The sequence below is a fragment of the Protopterus annectens genome, chromosome 9.part0 (genome assembly GCF_019279795.1).
Source record: "Protopterus annectens isolate FY-2018-M chromosome 9.part0, PAN1.0, whole genome shotgun sequence".
Lineage (NCBI taxonomy): Eukaryota > Metazoa > Chordata > Ceratodontiformes > Protopteridae > Protopterus > Protopterus annectens.
The window spans coordinates 1,307,825,748-1,307,852,304 of record NC_056743.1 but is presented as its reverse complement, the minus strand read 5'-3'; the positions used below and the strand labels follow the sequence as shown (position 1 = coordinate 1,307,852,304).

Here is a 26,557-nt window from a genome sequence, read left to right as displayed (position 1 = left end):
TAGTGCATAGAGCCTGCCCTGAAGCATAGGTATTTCCTGCAAGATTCCCTTATGGGGATGTGCAAGTAAGCTTCTTTTAAGTCTAGGGTTGCCAGCCAGGAATCCTTGGCTAGCATAGGAAGCAGCTGTTGGAGAGTTAGCATTTTGAATTTTGGAACCACCAGAAAGGTGTTGAGAATAGACAGATCCAGAATAGGACACCAGGAGTTTTCTTTTCTGGGAACCAGGAACAGTCTTGAATAAAAGCCTTGTCCCCTTTGTTCTGCTGGGACAGGTTGAATAGCCTTGATAATGAGGAGAGAGAGTACTTGCTTTTGGGCTTCTGCCCACTGGTTTGGGGGGAGGTCTGGCCGTCCACATAGGGTTGGGAGGGGGTGAAAGTGGAATCTGTATCCTAGGGAAATAATGTTCAAAACCCATTTGTCTTGGGTAATGTATTACCAGTTTTTTGCATGCAGGGCGAGCTTTCCTCCTAAAGGTGCAAGTAGTTGAGCAAGGCTTGGAGGAGTTAAGGATAAGTCATTGTACAATGCAATTTTACCATAGGGGGTGGCTTACTGCTCCCTGCTTTGGATGTGGGAGCACCCCACTGCTTAGATCTGTGCATAACCTGAGACTGAAGTCTTGGTGGTCTGCTGTCCTTGGGTTTGGACTGAGAAGGCCTGGAAGGGACTGGAAAGGACCAATTCTCTGAAGGCCAATGCCTACTGAATCTAGGTGGCTGTACTTGTAAGAAATCTTTAGCAGTTTGCATAGATTTAGCTTTTTGCTGCATCCTTTTGAGGACTTCTTCTGCTTTATTGCCAAATAGGCGTTCTTGGTTTAAGGGTGCATCCAGTAATTTTGCTTTTACATGATCTGGCAAATTTTGTTCCTTAAGGCAATCATGCCTTCTAAGTGCAAACCCAGTAACAGCAGCCCTGCAAGATGCTTCTAAAGCATCAAATCCACACTGCAAAGTATGTTTACCAACTTGGTCAGCAGAATGCATTAACTCTTGTAAATCTTTGTGTTCAGCACAGTCAGGAATCAACATAATTTTCTGTTTAATTAGTCCCATAATATGCTGATGATACTTTAACATATGAAACTGGCAATTTAAAGCCCTAATGGCCAGAGTAGCAGAGGTGTATACCTTCTTACCCCATCTGTCTAAAGCCCTAGAATCCCTGTCAGAAGGGGTAGGATTTTTGGCAGTAGTAGCCTTAATGTCTTTTGATCCTTGGAAAATGGTCTCTGGAGCTGCAGTAGGATTCTTGAAAAAGAATTTGAGAGAGTCAAGTACTCTATAGTACCTGTCAGGTTTCCTGGGAGCTGGAGGTAAAGTATCCGGGTAAGGCTGGAGTCCAAGAAAACATCATCTACAATCTCCAGAACAGGAGGGATAGCTAGAGGCCTGTGCTGAGGCAGGTTTAAGAATTCCCCGAGTCTCTTTTTGGACTGAAAATAGTCCTGGCTTTCCCAGCGGAAATGCTCCCTAAGGATATGCAAAGTTTCACCAAAAGAAAAATCTTCTGGAGGGGAAGCAGAGGGAATGGAATCCTCTGCATCATAATTCTCATAGGTAGATAAGGGTAAGTTCTGGTAGTCAGAAGGAACAGAGATATCAGATTCTTGATCAGAAGAATCAGAAGGAAAGTCAGTTCTAGGTCTCTTAGAGGGGGAAGGCTGGCCTCCCCTAATTAAGGTAATAAGGTCTTCAGCTATTCTAATCATTTGTTTTTGAGGCATGTGGGCCTGAGAATGCAATTTGGTCGGCGGTTTCTAGGCATAGTACGAACTTTAGGCCTGAAGAATTTGGTATTTTTGGCTTGAAACGAAGTCGTCGGTTTAATATGAAAATCGGTAGGCCTGAATACACTCTCAGAAGCCGGTGCCTGCACAGCGGCTCTGGACCCATCCAAGGTAGAGACAGACGCAGGTTCCATAGTCAAAGAAGCATCTCGCAGCATACTGGACTCCAAGTGAGTCTCAGTAGAGGCCTGCGAATCTGTAGAAGTGGGTATCAGGGGCTGCAAAAGTGCCTCACTGAGTACCGGCAGACTGGCGACTAGCTTAACGGAAGTGTTGTCGGCAGTTTTGAACCTATGCGATCTGTCTCTGTCTTTATCCTTATGTTTTTCAGAAGATTGGTAGTTGGATGGATGGCTTAACAAAGCCATTTCGGAGTATGGATAACGAGAGTGAACGTATTTAGCTACAAAAATAGCCTGACGATGAATAGTTCGGGCGTTGAGCAAGGCACAAAACCGACAGCAAGGGACATTGTGGTCTGGGCCTAAACAGGTGATGCAGTAAGAATGAAAATCTCTGTAAGGTATTTGCTTTCCACAGGCAAGACAATTATTAATTTTTTTTCTGACATTGGTTAGAGCATGAAAAAAGGATCCCCAATGGGGTACTTATCTTTTAAAAGTCTTCAGGTCTGAAACTCAAAAATGAAAATTTCAGGAGTTGGCCAACTGGCGCTTGTGAACTGCTTCTGCTTCGGGCACCGCATGGCAAGAAAGACTGATGTATTGGCATCGACTGCATGTTTTACACCCCTGACAACCTGATGTCATGGAAGAAACGACAGCATCCAATGCAGAAATCCCAAGACTCTGGCATTCAGTCCTGCTGAAGATTACCTGCAGGCAGATAACCCAAATGTGATGAGTGCAACAGTGAAACATGAAGAACATCTGCACTGACTAATTTGTACAGATTGCTAAAGGAATATATTCCATAGCAAAATAAATATTCTGAAAAATGCACTTACGCAATATAAGCACTTGTAAATGTGTGGTAAAGTGCTGGTTATACTGTGACCAAAACCTAACATTTACAGTAAAATGATGCTTCTGCATATGGCACAAGTAATGTACTCAGGTGAGAAAAAAAACTACTGTCTATGTTTCTATAACACTGTTACCAACTGAGAAAAATATTCACAAACTGAAAAAGAAGCTTTGACTTTTGAAGTAAAGAAATTCCATCAACTCCTTTAGGATAATAATATTTAAACGTGTTACAACACATAACAGTGTTGTTGAGACTATTAGCGAGCACAAGCGTCTGCCTACCATGGCATCCACACATATCCATAGATGGTACAGAATATCTAAAGTGTATGGCAATGCAGACAGTCTCTCAAGAATTCTATCAGCAGAAATAACTGACAAAACAATAAAAGCATAATATAATAGAGTCCATAAATGCATTTACATCATTCCATTTCCAAGAAACTCCATTGAAAAATGAAATTATATTTTCATTAACAAAGAATTGTAAAAAGTATTAAACTTTGTGATAGAAGGCTGGCCTCATATAGTCAAAGAGAATTTAAAGACATATCATAACAGAATATTTGATTTCTTGGTAGAAAAAATTTGTGTCCCATAACACACAAAATTATTATCCTTTGGAACCTGTGGAAAGTAGCACTGTAAATGTATATGTCAGACACCACATTAGTGTGAAAATCGAGATTGTGGTGTGAAAACTTATGCAGTGGGCAAATGCAGATGAGAATAGTGAGCAGATATATACAGAATGTCCGCTGCACAAGATGGAAATGAAGATGTCTGGATAAGCACCACAGAATCTGCTGGAAACGTCTGCAGTATTGTTCTTGGTTATTCGTGATTATGCTGAATGCATATACCAAATGGTTACAACTGTTTTCTTTGAAGAAATTATATTAGAAGCTGTAATAATTAGAATCATATGATTATTTCCTGCTTAAGTGGTTACTGGACCATAAAGATATATAAAATGGTATTCAGCGCACGTTAAAAGAATTGTTTTCTTAAAGAAAATGGAATAACCTACTCCACTAACAGATCATCCTGCAAAATGTTTCAGCAGAAAGGTGAGTTCAGACCTTCAAGGCTGAAGAACAGATTTGTCAAATACACTGTTGTATGTTGTTTTGTTATTGCTGTTGTAGTGTAGCACCACATCTAAGTGAGTTAGGGGTCAATCACACACACAGCTATTTCGTAACAGGCACGTCAGAACAAGGCTTGACCCGATAAATGCATTCTGTATGTTACTGTAAGGAAGAAGCTGTGCACGTGTAACTTTACCCAGGATAGTCTTGCAATGGAAAGGTTACTCTATAAATCATATTAAGTGCACTTTCAAGATACAACTAGGATAGATTCCAAATGAATCACAGGTATGAGCATTAAATGCACATGACCAGTCTCATCGGGCTTTGAAGTAAGAGGCACAGACATTTTTGGAAGGCACAGTGATCAAACGAGAACCACAATGACTAAGGAAACTCAAAATCCTAAAAAAGTGACTGAGGCCAAATGCAGCATGAATGGGTAGCAAAGACAAACCTAGAGAGAGTGAAATAACTGCAACACTGAAGTTTCATACAGTTGAACCATTCCAATAACTGAAACGTTCACATAGGGTGACCTATTTATTTATTTATTTTTTTTAATTAGAACTTTAAGCTTATGGGCTCATAGTCTCAGTAAATGGACATTTAACTGCTCTAAACCAAGGATCACAGAAATGAGATTTTTACTCTCAAACTCGGCACTTATTTGTTTGAAATAAAAGATGGGTAATATGATATACTGAGCTTTTCTTCTCAGTGTACTCTATACTGAACATTTGTAAACATCTGTCAGGCTACAATACAAAATATGTGTCTGTGTGAGTGCAGTGTTAGATAATTAAGGGTACCTAAAGTGTATGCATGGTCTCCTTGTTTTTATTTTATCAGTTCACTGCAGAATAAATAAAATTGTTAATTAATTGTAACAAAGCAGGAACCAACGGAGTCCAAACAATGCAATACTTCAGAAGCAACCATGTTAATTACATCTTGTAAGTTGCAGATAGACTTTCTATGGCAGGTTTCAGTCCAAAAGTGTTATATGTTCTTCCAGGCCACCAATAATGACTGTCATGTTATTGTCATTGATACTCTGAGATAAATACACGTGTCTCGATCACATCCACAGTCACAAAAATTGTGTCAAAACCTCAGTTCCTTGCATAACAAACCCTTCAAGCCTAATTTTCAGTCACTGTGACTATATGGCCTGACATATTGCAAATATAAAGTTATTCAGCTGTTTATCACAGCATATGTTATATTGACTGTCATCTGTATAAAAGTGGAACTCGTTACTGTACCCATTCATAATCTTCTACAAATGCATTATATTTGTAGAGTATAATACAGAGGTAAATATGAAGCTTTCAGAAGACTGAACACCAAAGATTCCTGGGTTTTGTAAACATAAACTCCCTGAACCAGATTGTCAATACACTGACCAGGGGGTGCAAACATACTGGATTTGGTCCTCATTATTATGGGGTGTGCTGCACACCCCCTAGTGTAATATTTTCTCTGGTAAGGTCACAATACAAAATGGTCTCATTTGAAGGAAAAATAAAACCTGGAACCCCAGCTAACCCTAGAATGTTTGAGAACACCACAAAGTCTAACTGACTGCTATTAAGTGATGACCTGGCAACATTTCAGGCCCCAATAAAAATCTTAAGCAAAGAAGCAGCTGTACTCACCATAAAGATGCAAAGAACTAACTCAAAAATAAGCCACCCTGGTAGTCACATCATGAATACAGTGTATAAAATAAGGAAGAAAAGCATATCGAAAATTAGGAGGTGCAGCACTCAGCAGGATAAAATCATTCTCATCAAACTAAACAAAACTCAGAGGATAAATAAAGTCTAACAAAGCCAAACTTGAGGTAAACTTGGCCTCCCAGGCCAAGGCCAAACACAAGGCAGTCTTTAGCTATATCCACAACCTCAAAGGTAATGCACAATTGTGTTAGGAGCTCACTGTTAATGGAACCATCTATACTGAGACAGAACATATAGCAAATCTACTGGCCAACAAACTCAGCTCCAACTTTACCCATCTCTCCACCTCAACCTCCCCTCAGGAAATATCAAATATAACTCCTCCTACTATCACTAGGGGACAGGTTCTTAATGCTGTCCCTAAGGCCAAGAACACTGCATCAACGGGCCCGGACAATATACCAGGATGCGTTCTAAATAGCATAAAACATGATATATTAGGCCCCCTGGAATTGCAATTTAACTGTAGCCTCCAAACAGGTTTCATTGCCTCATGAATGGAGAACAGCAACACCTATCACACTGTACAAAGGTAGGCCATCTACAGACCCTGGAAACTAGAGATCCATGACTCTCACTGGTCTCATATGCAAAGCTATGGAAAGAATTCTCATGGAAAATGATCAATAATGACATAGGAAACCTCTACACACTGGATCCAACCCAATTTGGTTTCGTCAAGGGGAGGTCATACCTACCCAACCTGTTGGATTTCTTTGAGGTCACTAAAGCAATGGATAAGGGCAAAAAGTTCACACTGCCTACCTTGACCTGGCCAAGGCATTTGACATAATACCCCACATGGGCAATGTTGACAAACTCAGGAGGTTAGTTATGAACCCTTATATCACCAGCACACAGATAGGACCCAGTAAGCTAGAATTGCGGAGTCCACCTCTACAAAGAGGCCATTCATAAGTAGAGTCCCTCAGGGATCTGTTCTGGAACCGGTCCATTTTGGCATTTACTTCTCTGAAGTCAAGGTCATTGTCATTGGCCTCTGGCTGACAATTTGCAGATGACTGAAAATTAGGAGCAGTCCAGTGGTGCAAATCCTTGGCTCCAGATGATAGTCACTGTTAAAATGACAACCCACCCCACCCCAACAATGGGAAAAAGGAGTTGTGGGTGGATGGACAATGGATGCATAGATGAACAGAATCACCTACTGACACAAATGTTCTCCAGGAAGGGCTTACACAAATAAATGGTGTCAGAGCCATGAACTAAAACTAAATGCCAAGAAATGCATAAAAAATATTCAGGAAGTCATCCTTCCCTGGTTAACTATCATACTGACAGCACACCCATAAAAGTTGACCCAGTAGTCAGGGAGTTGGGGACACACACAAGACAGCAATTTAGCCTTTAACCATCAAGTGTCTACATTAGTGAGGAAATCATTCTATGTTGTGCAGCTTATAAACAAAGGTATGGTATCTATGTCCAAGGAGGTCAGTGTTCTACTGTATTCACCATTCATCAGACCTATCATTGACTACAATGACCCCTTTGGTATGTATATAACCAGGCACATCCAACAACTGGAACATCCATAGAGGTTCCTCAATAAAATAATACAGGGAGTAAGTAGCATGTTCTTTGTAGACCACCTAAAGGCCATATCTCTGTATTCTGTCTCCTACAGGCTGTTGAGGGGAGATCTATACCTGGCATACAAAGCACTGTCAGACCCCACCCTGATGGACCTTCTGCATATCCACTAAACAAACAGCACCAGAATTACCTATTCTAAAGACTTAAACCTTGCCTTGCCTGTGATATAAATAGGACCTGCTACAGATACAGGTATGTATCCCAGAGACTACCCTGTCTATGGAACAGGCTCCTCATGCATGTGAAGTAGAGTTCCTCCCTAACCCAATTCAAGTGGAACTTGGATAATTGGGTGGGCACATGAAATTCATCCCTAATTTGGCACCTATATCTCTAATGGACACAAGCAGCCTATAAACAGTTCATCTCCCAGTCCATGCTTACACCTGTCAAGGGTACCCAAACTTGTCAAGACTTGGGATGCATGGCTAGGCTTAAAAAGGCCCTTTTGGTCATTAACCTAGTACACACCTATGAACTTATTACAGGGCTCCTCACAGGTTACATAGTGAGGTATAACCTTAAGTAGTCCCCCAGGTAAAGAAAATTTATAAGCATGGGTATACTCCAATATGTACAGTGCTAATATACAGTCACTCAGTGCAGTCTCCAGACTTAAAATTATCCCAAACTGGTTAGCTCCATCACACACAGGGAGGGAGCCATGACTGCAACACAGTCAACCTGAATTGAGCCTTGCACTTGAAGAGCCAATCGGGTGCATAGGAAAGTTAGTGATACTTTACCAGCTTGCCTATCCCAGGGTGAAGGGAAGGGGTAATATGCAGGGATGGCCGTCCTGTTAGTGATACTGGGATAGAAATTGCAAGCTTACAAATGCCAAGGTCTTACTCATACTGACATTCTTGTCCACAATGGCAATACATCACTGCATGTAGGTCACTGGGACTAGGATATGGGTAAGGCATATAAATAAAAAAATCCATCTGGCTACAAGTAAGACACTGACTGAGATGCCTCAATTTCCTTTCAGGCAATGGAAGGAGTCAAGGTTATGTCTGGGGGTCAAGAGTGATTCATGGTGTCTGGGATCCAGTAGAGGTACCAATGACAGCCTATGGTATACCTCATATGGTTCAAAAAATTGTAAAAGATTATTTCAAAGGGATTCATGCTCCCCAGCTAAATACAATAGTCCAGATCACAGAGACTTGATAAACATGCCCACAATGCAAGTGACTAGGTATGAGTAATAGAGGAGCTCATAACAGCACACAGCTGTAGCAGTGACACCTCTATCTCAGACACTAGTATGGCTCGGTATTCAGCTGCATTAATGGTGCGATACTCAATGGGAGCAGTTTACAAAATGCAGTTGATTCCCTTCCAGGAGAAGAGTGTCATTCACCCCTGTGACCATCTTGTCAGTAATGTCACAAGGCAGGAACCTGTAGGAGAAGAGGTAACTCAGTGCTTAAAAAAAATGGCACACTAATTATGTCATTACCATGTTATCAGTGACCTGCCCTTTAAATCAGAAAGATAGGTCATTTGTAATTCACTGAACTGTCAGCATTAAAACAAATTGGGTGACCTCCACGTGTTATGAAATGCAAAAACTAAGAAAAGACAATACCTTTCCTTTAAAAAAACACAGATTTTTTTTAGACATTAATAGGAGACTTGAAAATGCCCACAAGTCAAAATCAATCCTTCCATTTTCACTACAGAGTTGGAAAGAATCTATTTCATCTACATTCAGTAACTTTCAGCCCTATTGCCAGGTCCTGGCAACTTTATACCCATCTAAGATATACCCATCTCATTCCTCCTTATTATGTTTTATAACATCTATTATCTTTCTACTTTCCAAGTTTGTTCTTGTATTTTCTGATGTTAAAGTTCTCCATTCCTGTCTCTCCATATATGTATATAGATATATATCTATATATATCTACACACGCACACACACACACACACATATATATATATATATGTAATTATTTTATTCCGCATATTGTATGCTGTTTTTTGTTTTTTTATTTTCTGAAGTTTATTAGTACTTTTAATTTTCTTCAGTTTTGCGGTTATACTATTATATATATATATATATATATATATATATATATATATATATATATATATATATATATATATGTATGTATATATATATATGTATATATATTGCTTCACTGAATGTCGCATTACCAAAACTTTGAATTTCATTTGGTCAAGACCATATAATCAAAGTTTTGGAATCTCGAAATTCTGAAATAAATCCCCTGCAAAAAAACAACTTTCTTAACATTTATATAGGGAGGTAAGCCACCCTGCATGCCCACACACCCCGCTACTTAAATATACCAACTCTGAGATTGCACTACAGTGAGGAAAACGGAACTCTCCCATTCCGAGCTGTATGCAGATCTCCATTCAGAATTTCAAAGTTCTAAAACTTTCGAGGTTTTAGGAATTTGAAATTCTGAAGGGAACACATATATACATATACACACATGTAACGCATAATGGCATAAATGTTAACTGAAGTTACAAAAATATGACCCAGCATTTGGTTGACTGTGTTTTCTTCTTTTGGAAATTTCTCAAGAAAAATATTAAGCAAAGCATGTAGGTATATTTTCAGTAAATTATTCTATGTTGATGTTTTCCTTGCTTGTACTGGTAATTTCTAGCCTATAACTACACTGCTTTCTTTACAGTATTTACAACTTGAACTTAAAATGCATGAATTCCTTGCATTTAAAATGGAAGTGCGTAGCTGATAAGTTGAATCTGCTGTCCTTTAATGGCAAACTGTAATTTGTAACTATATACTGTCCATGTAACAGCAGTGTGCCATTTGCAATGCAGTGCAAAGTAATTAATGCACTACACGGGTCCTGACAGCATACAGCATACAGCTGAAAAACGAATAAGTAGAGTGCACATCATGACAATGTGTAATACACACTGAATACTCCTACTCGTTTATAGTCTTTGTTTATACTACCTCATAGAGTCATCTTAAATGTAAAAGCTGCTGCCTCAACATCAGACTGCAAAAAGTCCCTTATTATTGTATAGAAAACAGAAGCCTTCAGTAACTGCACCCCATTTTGCATGAACAAGCAAATGAAACATTTTATGGAGCAAGATTATTTTCGTTAACTGACAGGCTATTAAACATGCATTAATACTGTGCAAAGCATAGATAGAATTGAATTTATCCGCAGCCAGCTTTAATTGTTTTATAAGCATTATAAGACACACCAGAAATGTGCAACAGACATTTTACTGTACCACTTATTGCTGAAGGGATGCATTCGACTGCTGACTTCATACCTTACTACCCCACTGTATCTAAGCATTAGAATGACATGACACAGACCTTCCCTTGCCTTACCACTCATATTAGAATTTGGTTAAAGAGAGTTTACTATACCTCATCATCTCCAAACTCCCTGGATGTCTGAGTAGTATGCTCACTTTCAATGCATCCTCCTTCTTCGTTGTCTGAGTAAGAATGAGGTTCGGCATAATGCCATTCTAAATCAGTCGGGGATGACTCTTCTGGAAGCTCTTCTATTGTATCTAACGTTTCATGTTCAAGCTCTCTGTCACTTTCTGTGTTGACATCCTGCTCCTCAGAGTCACTCAGAGTCATTTCCTCAAATTCAGCCAGATCACACTCCGCAATCTCCTCAAGAAGGGCTTTCTGCTTACCAACAGGATGATCCAGAAAGAGTGGATTATTAAAACATAAAGCAACTCCTTCTGTTTCATAATCAGAAGTCTGCTTTAGCTGCTGATCTCTGCTTGTTTTCAGAGTACTGCTTAATCCAGTGGATTCACTGCTTATAGTGAACGTTTTGCAATGGCTGTCATAATTGTTTAAAATACTTTCAGTAGAAAATGAACTCTGAATTTGTACAGAAGCTTTAAAATCATTGTTTCTAGTCCCCGAAGAACTTCCGTTCTTCTCTATTTCCTCTTCTAAGTCTTGAATACACATTTGGGCTTGTAGAAAGCTAGCCCATAACACGTTACTTGCATCCTGGGTTTTATCAGTGTTGACACCTTTTACACCACACAATGCTGACTGTTCTAAGCAGCTGTCTTCCAGTTTAGGTAGTTGGGGTTTCACATTATGGCCATTTTCACTTGAGTCTGCTAAGCAGTATTTTAAATCGCGCAGTATGTTGACGCACCATTCAGGTGAGGATGACTCACTCTCCCTTATTACCAAACTGCAGTCAGGTGTGTCTGCAGCCATGCCTTCTGAAGTGCCCACATCTGAATCCTGAGTCTCCTGAAAATCCAGACTTTTGTGTAAAGGGTTGCTGTTTGCCAGTAAACAGCATTCTGACATTCCTGAAAATTCAGTTAACTCCAGAAATTGGCAAGGACTGCCATCTTCAGATAGACCATGGCTTTCTTGCAATGGTGTGGGATTACAGAAAGCAATATTGTTGATATCATCAGAGAAGTTCAAGTCTTCCATAATATGTTATACTAGAGAGGCTGAGGGTTTCCTGATGTTCTGCCAAGCAGAGACAAAAGAATTGCAGGTAAGGAAGGTCAGCTGGTTTCCATTTTTGCTATGTGATGAATAATACTGCTACATGGGTATCATCTTCCATGGCCAAAGATTCAGCCTACACAGAAGAAAACAAAGAAAAAGGTTAACATTTAATCAAAAGAACTCAAAGATCACAGCAAAAAATGAGAAATTAAAAGTTTCACTTTATCATCAAAATTGCATTTAGTTTAGGTTCACTGATTATGAGGTTCATCTGTAAACTATTAAAATACGACATGCATTTCAGCAGTACTAAATGCATATAACTATCATAGTCAATCCATCTGAGAAATACACAGCACAGTACATTTTTCTCCTGCTGTTTGCCATATAAATCCTGCCATGTCTGCATTCTGAGATCCTGTTATACCAGCAACTATGACACAGGAAAAAAAAAAATACAAATTCAGGAAATCACACTGGTCACAGTGAGGACCCTTCTGAGGGGATATTACGTAATGCTGCTGTTGTATGCCATAATGCTTTTTTTTTATTCCACAGACTGCAGTGTGCATAATGTAGCATTATGCTGCTTGATGATGCTGCCTACCGGTCATTAACACATTAACAATGTGTGTCAGTGACAGCTGTTTTCCTATGTGATACAAGATCATACGTGCTAAGGACACTAGGTACAAAAGTCATAAGAGTTTACTGTAGGGTACAACTAGTTCAAAGCTCCGACAATAAACTGTGCAACAGTGAATCACAATGTGTTCACTTAATATGATACTGCTCCTATACCATAAAGTTATATTTTACTGCATAATAGTCCATCTCAACATCTGTGTGATATTTACATTTTTATTACTTTAAGACCATGTGTGTGTGTAATATGTATATTCATATATATATGCAACTCAAAAGGTTAAATACTCATCTGGTTGAAATGCTTTTGTGGGTGTATACAAGACAATGCAGAAATAAGTGAATCACATATGGTTGAATTTAGTTTTATATAGTGTAGGTAAGAAGGTATGTGTACAGATAGTAATGTTTGAATGAAGAAGTGGTGGTTGTGAAAATGTACAAGACTGTGTTACTACAGTTGTGAATATGCAAGTGTTTGTGGGTTAGAGTTAGGCTAGAGGAATAGAGTCAGTGCTGTGCATGTCTTTTGTTGTCTGTATTCTGTGTCCTTTTGACTTGTGTAGTTGTGACCCTACCCTGCCCCTAACACTAATTCTACACAATACATTGTGATCTGCTCTGAGCTACAACACAATGGCACTAAATATACAGAACCAAACGACATTGCCAACATCCTGGCAGATAAGTTCAGTGCTAACATTACCCCCTCTCACTCTCCAAAGGGCCTATCTTAATACCGGAAGAATGCAAAGTCCCTGTAATCACAGATGAACAAGTAAAGACTGCACTCTCCAAAGCCAAGAACACAGCATCCATGGAACCAGACAACATTCCAGGCTGCATACGGCACGAACTACAGAACGAACTGGCACTCCACCTAAGTACCATGTTCAATCATAGCCTCACCTCAGGCTATGTGCCTACTGAATGGTGCACAGTGATGGTTATCCCACTCCACAAAGGGGGTGCCAACCACAGACCCTGGAATCTACCACCCCATTAGCCTGAGGAGCCTGGTCTGCAAGGCCATTGAACATATCATCTTTGAGCTTATAAATAAAGACATAGGTAACCTCCAAACCCTGGACCCCATTCAGTTTGGGTTTGTAAAAGGTAGATCATGTCTACTAAACCTGATTGACTTCTTTGAAGCAGTCACAAGAGCCGTAGATGAGGGTAAGGTAGTGCACACAGCCTATCTTGACCTCACCAAAGCTTTCTATACCATCCCCCACTCTGGAATGATAGATAAACTCACTAAACTGGGCATAAATCCCTATGTCACAAGATTGGTGGCTAACTGGCTCACTGACAGAACCCACACAGTAAAAGTAGTTGACTCCAAATCCAACTTCAGACCAGTGACGAGTGGAGTACCACAGAGTTCGGTCCTGGGTCCTCTCCTGTTCGGCATCTACTTCTCTGAAGTGCAGGACAAAACAGAAGGTCTTTGGCTAACAAAGTTCATATATGACTGTAAACTGGGAGCCATAATAGAATCACCTAATGATGTAGACATTCTACAAAAGGGCCTCACAGAAACAGATGCTTGGTGTCAAAGTCATGGCCTCAAGCTCAATGCCAAGAAGTGCACTGTCATCCCCTTTGGGAAAAATTCAGTACCCGTGAACTACCACATAGGCGGTAGCTCACTAAACACTGAAAGTGTGATAAGAAACCTCGGGATACAGGTGGTCAGTAGTCTCTCCTTTGATAACCATATCGCCACAGTAGTCAGGAAATCCTTCTACATGGCCCACCTCATCACAAAAAGATTCTCCTCTAGAAAAAAGGAGGTCATTGTTCCTCTCTTACTCATCCCTCATCAGACCCATTATAGAGTACAATGCTCCATTTGGCATGTATCTCACAAGACACCTACAACAATTGGAAAGACCACAGAAATACCTCACTAAGAGGATTACCGACCTCAAACAGATGCCATATGCAGACAGTCTCAAAAAACTCCAGCTGTACTCTGTCGCATATCGCCTACTCAGAGGTGATCTCTGCCTAACATACAAAGCTATGTCAAACCCAGAGCTGTTGGACATGCTGCACTTAAAGAAATCCCAATCTCTCCGAACCACATGCTCCAGGGACCTAAACCTTGTCACCACAATAAAAAGAACATGCTGGAGGGATAGATTCCTGTCCCAAAGACTTCCCATACTTGGGAACAAACTACCTATTCATGTAAAGCAAAGCTCCTCATTGACCCTCTTTAAGAAAAATCTTGATGACTGGATGGGAAATAGAAAATTCACCCTGGGGATCACCTCTGCGGCACTGCTTGACAGGGGCACAGGAAAATAATTTTCTTAGGTGGTGAAAGCCAGGGAACCTTTTTGGCTAGGCTTATATAGGCCCAGGGCCAATAGCCTAGTATCTACCTATGAACCTATAAAAACCTTTCTGTAACAGTACCATTACTACAATGACATGATTTCCGTTTTGTAGCTAGGGTTTACAGATAGAGGGCTTTTTAGTAGGAGAGAAGTATGCAATGTTTTGGTGATTCACTCTCTTCAATGTTTTGTGATTCTGTCTTTTTCATTCTACTATTTGTGAGTCTTTTTGAGTCTCTCTTTCAAATTGCCAATCTTTTGTGATATAATCATATATATCTTGGAAAGGAATAACTTTGGGTAAAATGTATTTTATGTTTAATAAGTAGTTAAATTGATCGATCCAGCACAGACCTTTTTTGGTCAGAGAATCAATGGACACAAGGAGAAAAAAAGGCATTACCTGACTGCTTCTGAGGTCTAGAGGGTTTGGCCTTAATAATATCACTGATAAACAACATGTAACTAGTTGTTTGAGTGCTGGAGCAGGGGACTGAGTGGCCTTTGCTAAATATATCTTCCCAGGCTCAGACTGCTGACAGAGATCCCCCAGTAGGTCCACCATTTGGATGAAGTCAGCACCTGGGCTTAGGACTCAGAGCACATGAGCCACTTAAAATGTGCACAACACTCTGGGTCAGAACCATGGGCTGTACAGAACTGTGTACTTGTACTGGGCCCAGTGTAACTTCTGATACTACACCATATTTTCTAGATAGTACGGCTGTTGCAAGCATTCGATAAACAGTTTCCTGATCTTGGAAGATTATGGCAATGACAGCTTGCTCTCACCTGTCCCTACTGGTATCATCTTGGACTTGGGGATATGAGGAATGAATGTCTCTAAAGTGGAAACGGGCTTGCAGATATGCATAATGATGGACCTACAGGGGAAGGGAAGTTGGGAATGAGAGGAATGAATGATCCTAGGGTGGAATGCAGCCTATGGATTCGAGGAACAAATGGTTCTATATGGGAAGGAGGCTTGTTGATATGAATAATGAACGGGCCTATAGGGGTGAAGGGCTTGGGGATGGGAAAAGTGAATGCATCTAGTAGGGAAAGGGACTTAGGAATATAAGGTATGAATGGGCTTATAGGTGAAGGAGGTTTGATAGACACAGGAGTTAGGGAATCAAACATGTTTAAAGATTACACACAAGCATATCCATTGAGATCTTATGGCTCATAAAGCAATCAGTATTATGCTATAAGGTATGTAATTCACAAATTATTTTAAAAGTTAACAAGCAGCAATAAGAAGCTGTTAGAAAAAGCAGTAGACATCTCCAAGATAAAAGGCAGGTATACCATAACAACTGTAAAGTTATGTATAATAGAAAATATCACAAGCATCTTTTATTACAGTGTTATAGCTAGATCAAGGTGTGTTACAGGAAATCTCATAACAGTCTGAAGGTTTGGCAAACAGTGTAGCAAAATAATAAGAAAGGCCAGTGGGATGCTGGGAAGCATTAGAACAGTACATAAGCAAGAAGCTGTTATTCTTATTTACAGAAAGTGTGGTTGGCCCTAGCTACAGTATTGTACTCTGCTCTGAAGGCCTCAGCTATGCAAATGTATAGCCAGGATGGAAGCAAATGAGAACAGTCTGACAAAAATGATACAGTTCTTCAACAGAAGCCAAACAAGAAAGGCTCGGTAAAATCAATGAGTATAGTCTTGGTGAAAGCAGGCAAAATGAGCCATGACAGTGAATGAAACTTTTCAAGTACTTCATTAGACAACTGCAGTCTAAGTGGGTGCCGCCTTTCATTAAAAAGGGGTATATGAGAACTAGAGGAGACCACTTAAGATAAACGTTTAATGGCTCTGGGAAGATGCAATGAAATACTTTTCACAGAAATTATAGTGGATGATTGTTGTAGCTTTCAAGAAAGACAGGAGGTTACTCTTATGAAGAAATCCAAGAATGCATGAAACTGACATAACAGAATTCTAATGGGAATAAGATTTCTAGGGAAATAAGATTCTTGAGTTAACTCGTCTCATTTATTTTTATAACGGAGATTATTTGACGGTTACAGCTCTGTTTGAATCCCCCTCCATTTCTGCCAGATGCTCCATTCCAGCCACTGACTGTGGATGCCTCTCATATTTGGATTAAATAATACTTGCAGCTTATGTGATTGGTAGGAAAATGAGCAGAGTATCACTATACTCTATGCATCAGTAATCTTTAATGCAAATACTATAGCAACATCCACATACTGACCTGCCATCAGTGTTGTATAAGCTATAGTACCCCCTCCACGTGTGTGTCCAACTATCTGTTTATTCATCCTTCCTGTGCACTTTTATCACAAAGTCCATTTATTGCACTAGTGTATAGTGGCAGAAAGCAGCAGTAATCAAATGAACCTTACTTCAGGAGCTGGATTAAAACAGCATTTTAACATCAGTCCCTTGCTTCATCTATGAAGTATTAATTTCTGTATAAACTGGTGGTTATTTTTTGCAGTTGCAGTTGTTGCACTTTTATATATGTATAAATGTATGCAAATATTTACTTATTTATATTTTGTTAACCATCTTGCCTAGTGGCAAAGTTCCCTTATAAAAGTGCTCCATGAGGGAAACCTTTCTCATAAAAAGCTAAAATACTATACAGTAGTTACGTATGCAAGGCACGGAAGTGCTACATACTACTATGGAGGCTATAAATACATGACATTAGTGACATTACACCATTGTTTATATATATATATATATATATATATATATATATATATATATGACACTTTTAACTCTAAGACAATGCTACATGATATCACAGTGGTTATATATATTTCACAGTAGGCACATTTTAGATGCTAGAAATATGGTATATGATATAAAAACTTCAATCAGAAAAACAGATGCAGGTAAAACAAACAGAAAAAAAGACCTAAAATCGTATAAAACAATTACAGAACAAAGACATATAGTATACCAAAAATAATCTGTTAAGTGTAAACTGATTAGTATCAAGAGTTTAATCTGTAAGGGATAAAAGGCATGGCAGAACTTACTATAAATACAAGTTCCTCTGTTTGGAGGAAACAACTAAAACTAACCCTGGAATTCATAAATAAACAATGCTGGTGAAGCAGCACACAACAGCAATTGTGTGTTTTTTAAATGTACATCCGTTCGTGGAATGAGAAAAAATATGTACCTAATCTAAATGTTATTGCACCTCATTTCATGAAACGGGTTTATATACACTCCTAATTTAAATGTTATTCCTCCTCATTTCATGGAATTGGGGATAGATATGCACATAAGTTAAATGTTATTTCACCTCATTTCAGGGAGTTGGGATACATATGTGCCTAAATGCAGTGACATTTAGCTTGACTAAGTTCTTAGGCACATACTCCCTATCAAAAAATGGGGTTAGAGCTGCACCTAAACTAAATTTATTGCACACAGGTGCAATAATAATTACTGTAAATTAATATTTAGTCTCATTACCCCCATTCTGTAAAATGTGGAAAGTTAAAAATATGACCCAATTGCTGTTACATAACACTTGGCCAGCACAATGAATTTATGAATCCAGAGGGCTGTATGTACAGCTAGACTAATGGGCTAATGAGCATATACTACAGACAATACTGCTACTGAGTTATCATGGGATTCTAAACAAGCTTTATGCATTTATGACAGCTTGCAGACTTTGTATGTGCTTGTTTGTATGTCTTTTTACATATATATATATATATATATATATATATATATATATATATATATATTTATATATATATATATATATATATATATATATATATATACAGAGAGAGAGTGTGTGTGTGTGTGTGTGTGTGTGTGTGTGTGTGTGTGTGTGTGTGTGTGTGTGTGTGTGTGTGTGTGTGTGTGTGTGTCTGTGTGCATTTAGCAATCATACTAGTTCAACAGGTAGTACACTTGCCTATGGTGCTGTAAGGTTGTGGGCTCTATTCCAAGAAGCTGGATTATATTTTCCATTACTGACACTACAATGTAGCATAAGGGAAAGAGGGTGCTGCACGTCTGAGTGGGGTGCCCTTTGGAAGACACATTAAACCAAAAGCCCCATCTGCCTAATTTGGTGGTAGGCTCAAGAGGAGGCTAAAAAAGATTGCATGGCAGTTATCGATAAAAGAATACATAAGTTTCCTGTTGGCCTTCTCAGTATGAATAACACCCCAGGTCCTGTCTGAAAAGAGGCTATTAGCCTAATGGAACTAACCATGTCAACAAAGTGTAAATAAATCAACAAAGAACAAAGACTATGGTGTAGGTAAACCGGTCCTCCAAAAGATAAATCATACAATATCACAGTCAAAGGAGGCAGCGGAACACAGCAGTAAAATTCAAGAATTTAATCCCAGAACAAACAGTAGTGGTGGTGGTGCTGCGGTAGCATTGTCACCTCACAGTAAGACACTGACCAGTACGACTCTCAGCTAGAGCATCTTCTGCATGGAGACATGCGTGAATGGGTGTACCTTCGTTGAAGATTGTGCGTTAGGGTTGGCAACTCAACACGTAAAAATCAACTGCCAATCATTAGCAGACCAGAGTTCTGCTGTGGCGACCCCTAATCGGGAAAAGCCAAAAGATACAACAACAACAAACAGTAGAACAAACAATAAGTGCTTTCGCAGCAGCAGCTGCTGCGAAAGTGCTTACTGTTTGTTCTACTGTTTGTTCTGGGATTAAATTCTTGAATTTTACTGCTATGTTCCACTGCCTCCTTTGACTGTGATATTATAAAGTGTAAATAAATATATGTAAGCACATGTAAGATTACTGGAAGGAAATTACCAGGAACTGCCTCCTCTATTTTGAATCTTTTTTGGGGATGTGTAAAAGATGTTGACTGGAGGACATAATCTCTCTTTGTGGTGTGATAGGAGCAGGTAACAACTTTACTGTATTAGTTTTCAAGTAAAAAATATGTGCTCATATTGAATTTTTTTTTAAACCACATCCAGTTTATTTACAGCAATATAGTAGTGCTTAGATGAGGGAAAGACAGCTTTAAATATGATATTTCTGTAGTAGACACTTTTAAGATTGACAGACATCTTATTTTTGGGTCTATATTAGATAATCAAACATTGAAAAGTGCAAACGCTCTTACACTGACCCCTGATAACCGAAAGCACAGAATGTCGAACAGCCAGAACAGTGATTTTTTTTTCCCAGGGAAAAAGATTGCTGCTTCAAAAAACAAAACAAAAAAAATCCACAGACAAAATAAACTGTGGGGCTTCACCCCCCCCCCACACCCCCCTACTAAAATATACCAACTCCAAGATCACACCACAGTGGAGGAAACCGCAAAATCCCAGCAATGGCCCAAGCAATTTTTTCCCTGGGGAAAAAAAAAAAATCGCTGTTCCAACCGTTCGACATTCTGTCTTTTTGGCTATCAGGGGTCGATGTAAGAGCATTTGCTCTTTTCAACATTCAATGTCCTGATATAGACCCTTATTTTTAAGGTTTCTCATAACAAGCACTCCACATAGTAAAACTGGGCAGATGATGGGTCTGAGCTGGTGCATAGGTTACTTCTAGCATGAGATTTTTTTTTTATCCTTAAATCATGCTCCAGTTTTACAATTTGTTTTTAACAATGGTTATTATATGTTCTCGAAATAGACTTATCTACAATTTTTCCAAGGTACTTCAGACTTTGTACATAGCTGTCTGAGCTTAAGTTTCCCTAATAATGTTCAGGGTTATTTCAGTTTTAGCTTCTTGACTATACTTTGCATACAAGACTATTTTTGTTTTGTTTTCATTGATTATCAGTCTAGTACCATTAATTCAGTTTGCTCAAGAATTACATGTTTGTACATCACTAATTAATGCATCCAGTCTGCTTGCAGTGCAAAGAAGTTGAAGCCTTCTGTACACTGATCATTCCTATTTCGGAATACCCATAAGGCAAATAGACCTAAATGGACCCTTATGGAATACCTATATTTGTTTTGCACTTGCCGGACAGTACATTATGCCCTGCCTTTTTCCATTTTTTCTAATACAGATTGTTTGCCAACACCATATACATGTATGCAACAGGTTATCTCTTCCAGATGATGTTTCAGCAAATTATGATCTACTATATCAAATGCTTTTGAGGAGTCTAGAGAAAGAACCACTATGCAAATCCCATTGTCATGGATGGAAGAGACTTGGTTTAGCTAGTCAGTAGTAAATATTATGCTCTGGTCTAAAGCCATGCTGTATTTGAGTGAGTTGGTTATGCTCACCTGCATACGTTGAGAAGTGTAGACTGACGACCATATGTTTGTCATAGCACTAATTCCTGCTATGTAGCTCCACCACATACTTATTTACTTACTGCATTTACCATTTGTTGGGCAGATTAGTCCCATTAGTCCCACTAGGCCAGAGGCTTCTTTTTAGGGGAGACCTGAGATGATAGCCATGCTGATATATGGAGGTGAAGATATAGTAGGTTATTAGTTTATCGGCAATACATGACAAACACTCAAACTATTGACGTCATTGTGTGTGTGAACTGATTACAACTGGCTTCTCCAGAGTGGTACAACTTTTTCCTGAGAGGTTTACTCTCTCCCAGAAACTTGACGGGTTGTTGAGTTCATGTTGCTAGAGGGTAGAATTGTTTTTTTTTTCTTGTCATTAAATGAGCCATAGTAATTAATATATTAAAACACTGATACAGGCTTTTAGGATCAGGTTAGGATCACACCATGAAAAAGAAACTAGTTTCAAGAAAGGTGTGCTTTGGACCATTGGCTTCTTTGAGGTACATGCTGCAGCAGTGCTCGGAATGTTCTGGATTTAGTTTGCCACAGGGTATGTAATCATCTGCTTTAACTTGAAACATGCTGATCAACAAATGGACAGTATTCAGTCTGCAGTGTAATGCCATTCAGGTGCTGCCTTACCTACACTCAAACATGTATCCACATCCAAACTGGCAAAGAACTTTTAATATGAATAAATATGAATTAAAGCTGCTAAGCTGCTGAGCAATTAGTCTTATTTATGGTCAAACATTTCCACTAAAACAACTCAGTGTAGCTGTGCGTTTGATTTGGAAGGAAGTAGCTATAGTCATGTCTCTACTTATGATGACTTAAAATAGTTCTGACCTACATTGATAATACAGGTTTGGACAATAACTTTCCTGAGTACAAGAGAAAAAGATATAGCATTTTGTACTTGGCTTTGGGATGTTATCAAGCATTATACAATAGTGTTGAGAGACATGACTCAGAGAATTCTTACACATTGTACAGAGTATGCAGCTTATCATATAAAAGAACCTTCTGGTCAACAAACAAATCTTAATCATCATCATCATCAACCTCCTTTTTCTACATGGAGTCGGGGTGTTGTGTTAACTGTTGCCATCTGACTTGATACAATGCAACACTCCTGCCTTCTGACACTCATGCCTGACTGTCACAGATCTTCTCTCACACAATCCATTCACCTCTTTGCTGGATGCCCTTGTTTCCTCTTACCTTCTTCTTGTCTGTCCCAAATCTTCTCCATCAGATTATTTTCTGCATTTCTGTATATGTGCCCAAAGCACCGTAATCTTTTCTGTTTGATCTTTTCTGCACTTGGAACTACTTTGGCTTCTGCTGTTATGTCCTCATTTCCTCGTCTGTCCCCAGTGCACATCCCACCACCCTTCTCAGGCCCTTCATTTCCATCACCTCTAGCTTTCTCACTGCTCTGCCTTTACTGCCCAGGTTTCTGTACCATACAGTACTACTGGTCACACCACTGTTTTGTGCACCTTACTTTTCAGCTTATTTGGCATTCTTATGTCATACACTACACCTGACACCCTGTGACAGTTGGCTGCAGCCACTCTGATTCTAGCTTTGACCTCTTCATTCAGACTTCCTTCTCCTCAACCACCCCTCCCCATAAACTTAAAGATGTTAACATGTTCCACTGTCTTCCCTTCTACCTCAGTTCTCAGCTTCTTCTGATTTCCCCAATTTGCTGCTTTACCACGGTCTTATTTATACTTAGTTTCATCCCAAGTGACTTCAATTTTGCATTCCATTCCCCTATCCTTTGATGAATATCTTGCTCACAGTCTTCACTGTAATCCCACATTGTCTGTATACAGCAACTTTGTTGATCTGTCCCTTCCAACCTGTTTGCTAATGTAATCCTTCACAAGTATGAACAGCAGTAAGCTCACAGCTGAACCATGGTGCATACCCACTCCCACTGGGAACCCCTCTGTGTGACTGAACACTGTTTGTACTTGAGTTGTTGGGTCTTTATACATAACCTGCACTAATTCTACCAATGTTTCTAGGACTTAAACCGCCTGCAGTACTGAACAAATCAGATTTCTTGGGACCTTGTCATATGCTTTCTCCAAGTCTAGGAATGCCCATTTGGACTCTTTCCTCATCTCTAGCTTCTTCTCAACTATCCATCTCACTGTAAACATCAGGTCAGTTTGTGCTGCATCCTGATCTGAATCTGAACTGCTCATCTCCCATCTTACTTTCTACTACTTTGTGTATCCATTTATCAATCACCCTCTCCAGACGTTTTATTCTTCCAAACAGGAGTTTGATATCTCTGTACTTCCCACAGTTATGGACATCCCCTTTGTTCTTGTACAGTAGCACTAGTATGCTTATTCTCCAGTCATCTAGGATACGCCTTTATCTCCACACTGCTATGAGTACCCTCAGAAGCCATATCTTCCATATCTCACCTAACATGTTTATCATATCGGTTGTGACATCATCTGAGCCTGTGACTATCCATGACTTCATTTTCCTTAGTGCTGTTCTTACTTATTCTATGGTGGGCTCCTCCTGTTCACTCATCATAGGCTGTGTCTGGGGCAGTACAAATTCTGTGCAGTTTTCTTTATTCAGAAGCTGCTGGAAGCACTCCTTCCATCTGCCTTTGATGTCCTGTGGACTGGCGAGCAGGTTGTTGCTGGCATCCCTTATGAAGGTTGTCTGACTTATCTTCTTTATCTTTCTGTCTTTGTCTTGCAACCTGGTATAAGTTTCTTTGTGCCATCTAATGAGTCACTTTCCAAAAGCTGGTAGACTGCCTCTGATACCTTGTTCTTTGCTATTGCAACATCTTTCTTTGTTAGACAACCGGTATTCCTTCCTAGCCTGGTCCGTCTTTTCTATCTCCCACTTTTCCTGCAAGCCTTCTTCCTTTTGATAACCTCCTAGACTTCTGCATTCCACCACTAGTTTCCTTATGTACCTTATTTCCATACCTGGCTCAGCCCCATATCTGTTCTGTAGTCCTCACACATGCTGTTTTGAGGCATTGTCATTTTTTTTTGTCAACAAACAAAACAAACACATAAGTAATCAATAAGGTCAGCATCAATGTATTATTTGTTATTCACTGTCAAAGAAATGTAAAGGACAGAATGTTTATGTGCAAAATGTTCCAAAAGTGATACAAGTTTATTCTGAAGCAGCTCTGTTCTACTGAGCATGTCAATAAATGCATACTTTAAGTAGGGTGAACTAAAATAGGCAAGAATTGAAAGTTCAGGAAATAGTTTTCCTCTCCCCAAATGCTCTTAGCTAATTCTGCTCAATCAGCAGCTGTTACTGCATTATACAGTATTATAGAAATGCAATGAAAAGTTCATCTAGGCAACATTTCATGACTAAGCATAACCTATCCTGCAGTACAGTTTGATAGGCTCTATAACGGAATTATGTATGTTACTGCATATTCATCATCATTATAATACTGTATTACTGCCATTTACTTTTACATAATACTGCTGTACAGTGAATTCTAGAATCACTCTACACTGTTCCAGTGGTTCTAGATATACAACAGTACATATATATATATATATATATATATATATATATATATATATATATATATATATGCTGCTTATTTATTCATTTGCTTCTTTTCAGGTAGGAAGACTTGACCATGAGCATCCTTCTTCAATATTTTTCAGGTTTCTCCACCCTATTAACATGCTTGCTCTCCCATCCAAGCTGGACATGTTCACTGCTGGTGATGTCATCCTTGGTCCTGGGATTTTTAGGCATTTTTAAACTTTCTGTACTACCCACTTTCTGGTGAGTAGCTTCCATGAAATGTGGAATACAGCTTAAGAGGCAGTAGGCATGCATGGTCCCATCATGTCACAAGCTTTCTGCTCATCCATGAATATTAAGAGCTAACTCACAGCCATGGTTAGATATCACTGCAGAAGTAGGATCTCCCAAAACCCTATACTCAAGAAAACCATTCATTCCTGCCTCCACTTGTTGGCAATCTGATCCTGAAGCTGCTTCTCAAGTTCAGGTCACAAGCAATGCAGGCAGATCTTGCTCCTTTGTACTGCGGGTTGGGTATGAAGACCCTTCTACAGTCATGGCACAGTGCAATGGAGATGCAAAGAGTTTGCATATACATAACAAATAAAGTTAGTGTATAAATGGTTTTACATGAATTGCCCAACCGCAGAAAACTTGCTTGGATACACCTCAAAGGTTAAACAGTAAATTCAAATTTTGAGATCATGTTTTTCCAGGGGGCAAGCACCCTACAGTCCCTGATGTTGGCAACTTTACCCTCACAGTTCCCCTGATCATACCTACTTCTGAGGTCTGATAGCCTCAGAGTAACGGATAAGATTACCTTGAATCCAGCATTCAGTGTTTAAACTGAGCTACATGTAAGCAAGCTTTGGTAGTGTGAGAATATAAAGTACAGCCCAAATAAAAATAGCAAAGCATTTGACGCTGGCAACATAGATAAACAATTAGCAAAAAAATTATGCTCACAGGAATTAGGACTACTACATGAGTAAGACAGAAGCAAAATACTCGCAAAATGAGTCAATCTACAGAGCCACCACAGTTTGACATGCATACTATAACAGCAATGTTATATTTTCAGGTTGTAGTACTTGATTATGCTATTAGGATAAAACACCGCATTTTATTTTTAGGACTTTAAAATGTTCCTCTAAATCAACAGCACCCACATTATGCAGCAGGTCTGCAAAATATGACCATACAAAACTCAAACCTGCTGGCATCTTACACATGAGGATGCTGACTGAATGAACTATATAACATCAAGCTAAGGATTGCTGACAGCCTCCAATTTCATCATCTCACACTTTTTTTTCCCTCTGTCCCAGGCATCCAAGAAAACCTTCACTGACCTATACTTTACTGTTTCTCTAGCATTATATTCTAGACCCCATTAACCACTCTGCAAAAAGTACCTCCTTAAGTCTGCTTTGAATTTTCCTCCCCCAATCTAGAGTGTGCGTGGCATTTTCAACTCTCTATCCTTCATTTTCAAGTCTACTACTGTCACATTTGCTGGCAGCAGTACTATTTCCTCCTAAATACCAGGACATTTGTCACATTCCTTGTCTTTTCCATAGAACACAATTGGCCAAATCAGGAATGGCCTGTAAACAGGGCAGGTATTAATCCTAATGGTCCTTATCATTATCATTTTTGTCTTTTCTCCTACAGTATACACACAAGCTCGGAGAGACTTTCTGCATGCCCTCACTATTTTGTTACAAGTCTGTTGCATGCTTTCTTCCTTTCAGATCTCCCATTACTGGGATGGGCATCAGCACTGAGCACCTAGTTTGTTACATGCTTTCTTCCCTTCAGATCTCCCATTACTGGGATGGGCATCAGCACTGAGCACCTAGTTTGTTACATGCCTTCTTCCCTTCAGATCTCCCATTACCTGAATGGGCAGCAGTACTGGGCACCTAGATTGTTACATGCCTTCTTCCCTTCAGATCTCCCATTACCTGGATGGGCATCAGTACTGA

At 39.4% G+C, this 26,557-nt stretch overlaps 1 protein-coding gene across 3 annotated transcripts in view; it reads right to left on the bottom strand.

Annotated features, from left to right (window-relative positions):
• The window catches only part of LOC122812030, a 639,997-nt gene that overhangs the window by 404,441 nt on the left and 208,999 nt on the right, over positions 1 to 26,557 (bottom strand). For all 3 annotated transcript variants that reach the window (XM_044084271.1, XM_044084270.1, XM_044084272.1), the window contains one exon: positions 10,640 to 11,852. In XM_044084271.1, coding sequence (XP_043940206.1) covers positions 10,640 to 11,698 — 1,059 coding nt within the window. In that variant the 5' untranslated portion in view covers positions 11,699 to 11,852. The remainder of the gene's footprint in view (positions 1 to 10,639; positions 11,853 to 26,557) is intronic.